Source organism: Nanorana parkeri, unplaced genomic scaffold (assembly GCF_000935625.1).
Source record: "Nanorana parkeri isolate BGI_ZX_2015 unplaced genomic scaffold, ASM93562v1 scaffold1475, whole genome shotgun sequence".
NCBI lineage: Eukaryota > Metazoa > Chordata > Amphibia > Anura > Dicroglossidae > Nanorana > Nanorana parkeri.
This window is the reverse complement of record NW_017307743.1, coordinates 157,864-169,118: the sequence shown is the minus strand read 5'-3', so window position 1 is coordinate 169,118 and position 11,255 is coordinate 157,864. Positions and strand designations below refer to the sequence as shown.

Here is an 11,255-nt window from a genome sequence, read left to right as displayed (position 1 = left end):
TATATATATATATATATAATGCAGTTGCAGTAATGCATGCTAAAATGTGACTTTTATCATGTGTTACCACAAGGCAAAAGTGTATATGGGCTCTTAAACTGCTATCACTGCATGGAAATGTGTGTCTTGTTACCAATGTGTGTCCAGAAGAATGCACTAGTGTCTGTGGCCAATGGGAGGAAGAATGCTCCAGTGTCCCAGTTTTATCGGTCAGTGTGAGGAAAAATTAGCAATCACCATAAGTCAGTGGGGGGGAACACTGTTGACCAAATAGTGACTGCATTGATTTAGATGCAGTCACTGTTGGGGTATTCAGACAGCTTCGGGTTCTGCAGCTGTCTGAATACAAAGTCAGCAGTGCAGATTCCTCCATCCACGTTGTTTTGGGAAAATGTGTATAGCTAGTTAAGTCACACATATTAGGGCTTAGTTGTTTACATACCAGAGAGGCAGAAGCTCCAGATCCCAAACAGCCAGCTCCCAGGTTTAAATAGTGAAATCAGCACCAGAAATATGAAGACACCTTAACTTTGTCAAACGTGAATCTTTGAATGTGAATGATCTTGTCCTGAGGTAACAAAATCCTGTTTTCCAGAGTGTTGAAAACAACCACCAGGTAATGAACAACCTGAGTTGGTTCTAAGTGGCTCTTTCGATAATTGATCAGCCAAAACGTTCTAGCGTTTTCAACGCCCTTACACCCTGAAGAGACAAGGTGTCTCTTGCTGCTGCAAGAACGAGAAGATCGTCCAGATAATGGTGAAGACGAACTCCTTGAAGTCTTAGATGAGCAACCAGTGACACCAAAACCTTTGTGAAGGTCAGAGGGGCAGTGGCCAGGTGAAATGGCAGACACTTGAAGATGTAGTTCCCGCACCGTGAACCTCAAATACTTTTGGTGATCTTCAGCTACAGGTATGTGCAGACATACATCTGCAAGATCTATGGAAAGTAGCCAGTCACGTTCCTGGACAGCTGATATCAATGCCTGTGGAGACTCCATCCAAAAATGCGACACCCTCAAGAAAGTATTGAGGTACTTTAGGTTCAGAACCGGACAACAACTTCCTGATGACTTGCGAACCAGGAAAATGGGAGAGTAAACCCCATCCCTCTCTCTGAAGCTGGTACCAGACAAACCACTCTTGAGTCCAACAATTCTTCTATATAAGATATTAGCGCATGACGCTTCTCTGACTGAACGGGCAAAGCAGTCTCCACAAACATCTTTCTGGGTGGAGAACGGTTGAACTCCAGAAGATATCCGCTGTGGACAACTTTTTTCACCCAGGCATCCTCTATCTCTTCCGCCCAGACCTCCCCTAACAAAGCTAAGCGCGCTCCTACAGGGGCGACCGGGGAGGGCAAGCTCGCAGAAGGACTTATCTGGAACCCTACCCAACTGGGCTGGCTTGGATTCACCACCACGAAGAAAGGAGTTTTGAGTGGCTCTCCACAAGGTTCTAAAGTACTCCCTCCTGTAAGAACAGGAGTCACGAAAGTTACCACGATTCATCCCTCTGTTTGATCTAAAGGGTTTTTCCTTTTATCCTGCAGAAGATGACTTCCCTCCTGTGACTCGTTAAATAGCATCCTCCAGAGTCTTCCCAAATAAAGATCGTCCTAAAAAAGGTATGGAACAAAGACCTTGCTTTGATGCAGCATCCGCGGACCAATGTTTCACCCACAAAGCATGTCTAGCTGTGACAGATAAGGACATAATCTGACTAAATCCACTGCGGCTTACACAAGAAACTCAACCGACAGCCTCAACTCCTCCAAGGAAGCAATAATTGAATTTCTTTCTATATCCGGTTTCAAAGCGGAATCTATATTTCCAAGACCTGAGCGCTCTGGCCACCGACAGAAGTGCCACCGAGGGCTTGCAAGCTGCACCTGCCGTAGTGTAGATCCTCTTCAGATCTGTGTCCACCCTGCGGTCCATCATATCTTTAAATGTCACCGAATCATCAAGCGGAAGAGCGACATGCCTTGCCAAACGCTGTAAAGCCTCATCTACCTTAGGGAGAGAGTCCCAAAATTCAGAGTCTATTGTGGGCTCTGTGGGGTCTATGGTGGGCTCTGCAGAGTTTTAGGGGGGCTGTGCAAGATCTGTGGTGGGCTCTGCAGCCTGCAGAGCCCACCACAGATCCTGCAAAGCCCCCCTGAGACCCTGCGGAGCCCACTAGAGACCCTGCAGAGCCCCCCTGAGACCCTGCAGAGCCCACCATAGACCCCATCACAGATCCTGCACACATTTTGAGGTGGGCTATGCAGAATCTATCCTGGGCTCTGCAGGGTCCCTTTAAAAGCAGGGTAATCCACTTACCTGCATCTGCCGCCCGCTGTTGGACCTGGCCTCCTTCACTGCTGGACCACCCAGCCTCCTCCAGCGACCCGTCTGGCACTTCCAGGTTCCGCCCGACGGGGATATGGACCCGCCCCCTGATGGGGATCCGGACCCACTCCCTCCTTCTGCTGCTACTCCTCCTCCGTTCCTCCTCCTCTACTCGCCTCCACCTCTGCCTCCTTGTCCCGCTAGATTGGGCAGCCGAGGCTGCAGAATTCTGTGCAGCCCAGCTTGCCTGACTGTTTTGGGGAAGCATTTTTGCTGCCCCCCTGGAATCGGTTGGTGTCTCTCACTCTTCCCCCCCTCCCCCCAGCGTCGGTCGGCCGGTGTCTCACTTTACTTATTTCATCCACCTCTTTACAACCCCTGGGATGTCTGCTGGAAACGACTTACCTTTCCCTTCCAGGCAGGAGGCAGCAGCTGTGCTCCTCTCCAGCCTTGGTCTTTTGTGCTTCTGCTGGGAATAAAAGTTCTGCCCCCTGAAAAAAAAACCTTTCTGCACGTAATCAGGAAGTTACCAATAGCACAGGGGGACCTGGGACCTGACTAATTTAACTCTCCATATTAATCTATAACAAGAAATGCACACTGGTAGCAGCTGATGGAGGGCAGTGCTAACGAACCGCTGAGCAAGATGAGTGCTTACTGAGCTAGCTGTTACACCCAAGCATGGGAGCTGTTGTCCAAACGCTAGCACTGTTTAAATGACTGTCGGGAGCGATTTCATTTCTCACCCCGCCTACCTTGGTTAGTTGGAGGATATCCATCAGCAGACACGCCGAATGGGTCGGACATCAGAGCTGCAACCACTGTGGGGAAGTAAAAAGAAAAAAAACACAGCCGAGAAATCGTTCGCAAAGAACACGGGCACATCAATTTCCGGGTCGCGGTCCACATCGAGGCTGTCTCTGGCTCCTTCAACACAGGGCTCTCGAGCCTCTTCCCCTGATCTGATGGACGCAGTGGAACCTACACAGGGAGGGAGCTCTCCCCTTCAACTACCAACTGAACAACCAGAGGTAGCATGTAGAGATGCAGAGTTGTTGGAGAAATTTAAAATCCTGTTACAAAAAGAATTACAGATTGCTACAGATAAATTGGCCTCTCAACTCTCCAGGGACATTAAGGAACTGGGATTTAGGATACACAATATTGAGACTAAAATGGATGATGTTGTCACTGTGATAGAGGCACATGAGCAGGACATTGATATAGTGAAAGAGGATCTTTTTCAGGCTGTGTTAAAAATAGAGGACTTGGAAAACAGAAGCCGGTGGGGTAATTTACGGATCTGGGGTATCCCAGAACGGGTAGAAAACCTTGAAACAGTAATCTCCATTATACTTTCAGATTTGCTCCCGCGATACCCGGCAGATAAATTAGAAATAGATCGAGTACATGGAAAAATGGGGCCCAAACGGGCCGATGGAACCCCAAGAGACGTTTCCCCGAAAGTAAGACCTACCCCGAAAGTAAGACCTAGCGCTATCTTCAGGGATGTCTGTAATATAAGACCTACCCCGAAAATAAGACCTAGTTCGGTGTAGGTCTTATATTACAATCGTGTCTTATTTTCGGGGAAACACTGTAGCATTTCATAAAAACACACTTTTTTTTGTTCAAAAGAGATAGTAGACCCAGCAGGAAGATATATAATCCTAATAGGTAATATTTTTGACACTATTAATGACACTTGTCACATATTATGCCCCGAACACTAGACAAACGCGTTTTTTTCCCTATTTGTTGGGAGTAGTTGATAAACACATGCAAGGCACTTTATTGATGATGGGAGACTCCAACCTGGTTTTAGATGTTAGACTGGACAGGTTGGAATCTCGAGTTACACTTTCCACTTCTTATAACCACTCTGCACTTTTTCGTACAATGTTAACTGAACACAATTTGATAGATATATGGAGGGGGAAAAAAACCACAACTCGTGAATATACCCACAATTCTTGTCCTCACAAATGTTCTTCTCGAATAGATCACTTTTTTACACACCCAAGTTTTCTTCCTTCAGTTCTTAAGGCTCGTATTCTTTCGACTTCGTGGTCAGACCACTCTCCTTTATTGATAAAATGCATATCCTTTTACCCTGTACCCCCACATTTTAATTGGAGAATGAACAACTCTCTTCTTACATTCTCAGGATCAGTAGAGCAAATACAAACATCTATCTCCTCCTTTTTTTTTTTTTAATTCTTTATTGGACAACAGCTTAAAGAGACATTCCACTGGACAAGATGGGGCAACCGCCCAACACATATCATTTGTGTAAACTGCTACAGCACATGCATGTCCTCATACAGAATAAGATACATTCAGTGGACAGAAGTAATACATTACAATAAACAGGATCATCGATCTACACATGAAACCCAAGAATGTGTCTCATGATCATTGCATCGTATACGAGCATATCATCCATAGTATCCACCACTTTGTGGTAATCCAGTCACGGAGAAATAGATACAACATGTTACGTTTTCGTGGTGTAGGAGTGCAGCTCCAGGCCATTTACCTCAGTATGGATGCGAACATCCATGCACAATCATTCATGATCACAAATCTTGGTAGCCCTTAAGAAAGGGGGTTGTAAACAGCTTTCCCCTTGAGTGGAGAAAAAGAGAAAACGAAGTAGAGACATAGGCATAGGGATAGAAGCAGACGTGAAAGTAGGGGCAGGTCTCCGCTCTCCCTCCTCATGGTCCAGCCGCGTGGCCAGGTGCTTGATCTGTCATAGCCCTCATGTATGTGTCTGAGTATCAGAAGTGGAGCCAGGCTCCCCAGGTAGAGCCGAACCGTTCCTCTGTGTTATGTATAGACGCTGTGAGATCCTCCATACGGTATATGTCATTGATTTTATCGAAACAGAGACGCAGAGTTGGAGGGGTGGTTTGCCTGCATAGGAAAGGAATACACGCTTTGGCGGCAGAGAGCAGGTGAATGGTAAGGGAGCGCTTGTACTTGGTCACAGCATTGCCTGTCATGTAAAGAAGGTAGGTTGCAGGATGATCCCCCGGATCTGCCATGGTGAGCTGTGTCAGGATGCCCCTAACTGCGTCTCAGAAGGGTCTAATCTTGGGGCAAAACCAGAAGATGTGGGCCATGTTTCCCTGTACCGCATCACATCTCCAGCAGTTGGAGGGAACCAGTGGATTTATTTTGTGCAGGAGTGTTGGGACCCTGTACCATCTGGCCAAGATTTTGTATCCCTGTTCTTAAAACTGCTTAGCAATGGAGGCCTTGTGGACCAGATACAACATTTTAACCCGCTGTTCATCTGTGAATGTCTGCCCTAACTCAGTTTCCCATTTCCTGATGTACAGAGGGCAATAGTCCTGGGGAGGGGAGGAGAGCATCTCATATATGACAGCAATGGTGTGTCGCACCGGTTGTCCCTGTCTACATAGGGTCATGAAGGGTGTATCTCCTCCTTTTTTAGGGAAAATTAGGGATCGGTTTCATCTCCAATCTCTCAATGGGAAGCATATAAGACAGTTCTGCGGGGAGAACTTATACGTGCGCTAATAAACCTGGGCCAATGATGGCGAACATGCTGAAATCAAAACCAAACACGCCATATCAGATTAGACTACGTCTCCCAGATGGGAGACAGCTAATCCCGCGAAAATTGTATCTAGATTTACTTCTCTCCTTTCTAAGATATATGGTAAAACTTCTGGGTTCCAACCTCGCTTAGCTGATCAGTTAATGTGTGTCACTACCTCCTTTCAATGAAACACATGACAACTATTATGGATGCAGATGTTTCCATATTCGAAGTAAAAACAAGCCATTAAAACGTTAAAGATACATAAGACACCAGGTCCAGACAGATTCTCAGCATTATATTATAAACAGTTTTCAAATAGTCTGGCACCTCACCTAGTAGCACTGTTTAACCACCTGAAAGGGGGTCATGCTTTTCACCCCTCCTCCCTGTTGGCTCACATAGTGATGATTCCTAAACCGGCAAAGATAATACGGACCCTCATAACTATAGACCAATCTCCTTATTGAACATAAATATAAAGCTATTTTCAAAAATTTTTAGCTAGACGATTAAATCAATTCTTGCCAGCTCTCAGTCACCGAGACCAAGTAGGGTTTGTTCCCTATAGGCAAGCATCAGATAATACACGTAAAATTGCACATCTTATCCATCATATGCATGATGCGAAAATTTCAGGTATGCTATTATCTCCAGACCTTCAAAAAGCATTCGATCTTGTCTCCTGGGATTATTTATTTTATATTCTAAAGAAATGGTGATTTTTTTAATAGTTTTTTAGTCTGGTTACAGACATTATATTGAGGTTCTTCTGCTTCAGTACGTTACCTTCACTATAACTCGCCCCCATTTTCTATACTAGGAGGTACCCGCCAAGGATGTCCCCTCTCCCCACTTTTGTTTGTTCTCGCAATAGAGCCACTGGCCTGTCTTATACGTACTAACATGGACGTGCGAGGTGTAGAGAAGGGACACAGAGTATAAACTCCACATGTTTGCAGATGATCTAATGCTCACACTGACTAACCCTCACATTTCCCTTCCTAATCTGTTTCATGACTTAAACTTTTTTGCAAAAATTTCCAACTTAAAGGTTAATGAGACTAAGTCAACTGCCCTCAATATCTCACTGTCACACACTGAAGTTAATGCATTACAACAAAATGTTCCTTTTGAATGGAGGTCCTCGCATTTATTATATCTTGGAATTAACATTCCGAAAAATTGCCAATCTTTTTATAATGTCAATTATGTATCCCTGTTTAGACAAATGCAGGAATTATTGTTAACCTGGACGAGACATAAACTCTCATGGATAGGTAGAATGAATGCAATTAAAATGTCAATATTACCAAAAGTACTTTATCTGTTTCGAATTATACCAGTTTGAATTTCAAAGTATATCATCCACTCATTTCAGAATAGAGTTTCTTCCTGGGCTAGGCCTCTTAAATTTCTATAAATATTATCTAGCAGCACAAATAGTTCCATTAATAAACTTCTATACCGACCACTCTGGGTAGACTTAGAAGAATGCGCCTGTTCACCTGTTTCATTAAGGGCCATTCCTTGACTGCCGGCTAGGCTACGTCCAAAAACAATGAGCCCCATCTTGAAACATATGATTAAAATATGGGATAATACAAAACATTATAGTAAATTCCAATCCTCTCATATACAATTACATCCAATTGTAGGTAACCCTTTATTTCTACCGGGAATGGGAAAGACAAAGTCCTATGTTTGGTGGACCTCTCAAAAGGTGACGTGCCTACATCATTTGGTGGAGGACGGCACAATTTGTACCTGGTCCCATTTTTTAAAATAATTTACATGCTCCAGATACGGAATATTTTAGATATCTACAACTTAGACATTGAGCTGCATCAACGCTCCCTAAAGCTCCATTTATATCAGAATTAACGTTTTTTGAGAATATCTGTCTAAACCGTCCTACAACTCCTAAACTTATTTCAATACTCTACTCCCAATTAAATAGGTTATCGATGCCCGATAACCATAAATATGTACAGAATTGGGAAAGGGAGCTTCGAATGACTAGACAACCAAAGGAATGGCAAAAAACCTGCCAATCAATAGCTACTTGTTCTATAAATGTAATATTTTTAGAAACGGCATTTAAAACTTTAACCAGATGGTATTTGGTGCCCTCAAGGTTGGCTCATCTCCACTCGACACACTCGGATCTTTGTTTCCGAGGATGTGCCTCCAGGGGAGATGTTATTCATACCTGGTGGACCTGCCCAAAACTGGATAGGTCTTGGTCGAAAGTATTTCAGCTGATTGGGGACTTCTTCTTGGTCGGTGTGGAAAGAGACCCATAGGTAGCCCTATAAAATTTTAAATCCTCTTCCTTTACCAACTTACAACATAAACTGGTGATTTATGTTATGTTGGCGGCCAAACAGACCATTGCCCAGGCCTGGAAGAAACCATATGTGCTTTTTTTTAGATTTGTTTATTTTTATTTTTATTTTTTGTTGTTGTTGTTGTTTGTTTGGTTTTGTTTCGATTTGTGTTGTTGTTTTGACTTGTGCTGTTGTTTATCCTGTGCTGTTTTGATGATTTGGTTGGGTTGTTCTGATAGTGACGATATGGCGGGGAGGGTCAGCAGGGAGGAATTGATCATGTTTATCCTTGTAGATTATCGATGCCAATGTTTGCATATGGATGTTTTATAATATAAAACTAATAAAATCTTTGAAAGAGAAATGCTTGTCTGGAACCCGACATACGGAGATGACAGGCTGTCTTCATGGAGCCTGCCCTCCAATGCTGCAGTACAGCCGCCCAGATCACTTGTACAAAATTGCCTCCCCTGTTCTACATTGAACTCTGCTTCTTGCCTGCAGCAGGGCTAAATCTAGAAATAAAAAAAACTGACTGGTGATAGGAATTCAGCACCCCTGTTAACCATAAAGATGAATAGGCTACAAGTCTCCTTGCAACCTATTAAATGCAACAAACAGCCAATTGGTATCTATGTCTAGTGCCAATATATCATGGTAGAGTTTAGAGGAGGCTGTCAATTCTGCTGGGTTGTTTTTATACTCTGACGAGGTGCTTTTCCAGTGGCGACCCTGGAAAAGCACCCTCCCAGTGCCGAGGGCATGTTGCTTGGTATGGCAGGGAGGGGGGCACTCGCTCGCCCCCCCCTCTTCTTTCCTGCCCTGTCAGGCCTGTGCTCAGATCACGAGTCTGGTTGGGAATTTTAGGGGGGACCACACATCTTTTTTTACCCATTTTTGGGGGTGGGTTTGCTCCTTAAAATTCCTACCAGACCTTAAGGGCCTGCTATGACTTTGAGGGGGAACCCCACACACTTTTGCTTTTTAAATTGTAACTAGGGGTCCCTCCTAAAATTCCTACCAGACCTAAAGGGAGGGATTGTTTGGGATTGTTTCTTTATAAATGTAATTTTTTTCTTTATAAATGTCATTTTTGCTGCAGCAGGTTCTACACAAACAGTTTATGGGGACCCCCCAGGCACGATATTTAAAGGAATTTTTTATTTTTATTGTTTCACTTTAAGCAATGTTAAAATCACTGCTCCTTTAAAAATTGTATTTTTTAAAAGTGTTTTTTTCATTGATACATGTCCCTCAGGGCAGTACCCGAATCCCCATACACTTTCTATGGCCATTAACTTGCAAATAAGCCTTCAAAAAGGGGACAACTGATTTTCCAAGTTGGCCCCATAGACCTGCGTTGAGTTCGAATTCGAATTCAAACTTTTTTACATGTTCTAAAGTTCGAATTCGAATCAAACTCGGGTCTGTTCGGCACATCGCTATCTGACAGCAGGAAGTTGGAAAAACGTGAGCTACAATACACTACTGTATGTGTTTTAACTAACACATTTCCTTAGGGGCAGGGGGACTTATATGGGGATTCTTGCATATAAATTTGATTATAAGTTAACAATGGACACATAACTCATCAATTTTCTTATTTTACTTTTTTAGATGGCTATGTTAAGAGAAGATATGTTTTACAACTGTAAGTATTGAGCTGTTAAACGTTTAATTAATTAATTTTCATTAATACATATGAGTTCATATGCACTGCATTGAGTGTTCTGTTGCTGGATTCTGCAAGAGATTGTCATCTATCATAAGCAAGTCAAACATCTAGGTGACATATGCAAGATGGAACAACCTTTCTTTGAAAGTTTAAGACTATAATCATAAAATCAAAAGTTAGCAAATTTCCATAGGGGGAGCTTTTTATATGCAATGGTTGTAAACATAAGCAAACTTCTTCAAATAAAACTGTAGCAGAGTTCAGACAATAATGGTGAGTGAAAAGCAGGTACCAAGAGGTCCCTGAACATACCTCTTTTACCTTCATAAGTGCCCTGAAGATCCTAAACCAAGGCTCTGAATTGTATCTTACACCCTGAAGTTAATGGTCCACCAAAACACCTTATTCCTTAGTGCAATGTGCTGATTTGTTCTATAAAAACAAATACATATTTCAGGGTGGCTGTGGTAGAACTTTCAAAGAAGAAAGTTAAGATTTCTTAATGCACTCCTCAGTTTTAGGAGCCATCTTTTAGTCCCAGTTTCACTTTAAAACCTGCTCTGTAGAAGATATGCCTAATTCCACCACTCAATCCTCATCTCCATAGCAGTTAGAAATAGGATTGATATTTTTTTTTCATGGAAAAACCCTGTTGGGTTGTGCCACAGACGCACGCACACACACACACACACACACACACACACACACACATACACCAAAATCTGACCCTGCACACGTCTAGAAAGTCATTTTGATAAAAATATTATAGAGCAAAAATTGTGTTTTGTGAAGGATGATGGTAATTATGTTTCCAGTCACCAATTTCTTATGGTATTGGTGATGGGACATGTAAAGAGCTGAACATGTTGGACAACAACCAGTAGAAAAGCAAATTAAGCCGAAAGAGGGCAGAAAGTATTGCATTTTTTTTTTAAATGTATTCATCATCTTTGATGGACTGTATATAGGTAGCACCAGCAGCTAGTAGGCATAGATCATAAGGATAAATATTACATTCTTGTTATTATTAAATTTTAAACCAGAACAGCAGGAGTATGTTGGATGGGATCCAACCTGACAAACCTGGAGCAATACAGGTGAAACTCAAATAATTAGAATATCGTGCAAAAGTTAATTTATTTCACTAATGCAACTTAAAAGGTGAAACTAATATATGAGATAGACTCATTATATGCAAAGCAAGATAGTTCAAGCTGTGATTTGTCATAATTGTGATGATTATGGCTTACAGCTCATGAAAACCCCAAATCCACAATCTCAGAAAATTAGAATATTGTGAAAAGGTGCAATATTCTAGGCTCAGAGTGTCCCACTCTAATC

At 42.8% G+C, this 11,255-nt stretch overlaps 1 protein-coding gene across 1 annotated transcript in view; it reads left to right on the top strand.

Moving 5' to 3' along the window:
• Window positions 1-11,255, top strand: part of LOC108798436 (PML-RARA-regulated adapter molecule 1-like) — a 99,982-nt gene that overhangs the window by 32,064 nt on the left and 56,663 nt on the right. The window contains exon 8 of the mRNA XM_018570189.1: window positions 9,857-9,890. Coding sequence (XP_018425691.1) covers window positions 9,857-9,890 — 34 coding nt within the window. The remainder of the gene's footprint in view (window positions 1-9,856; window positions 9,891-11,255) is intronic.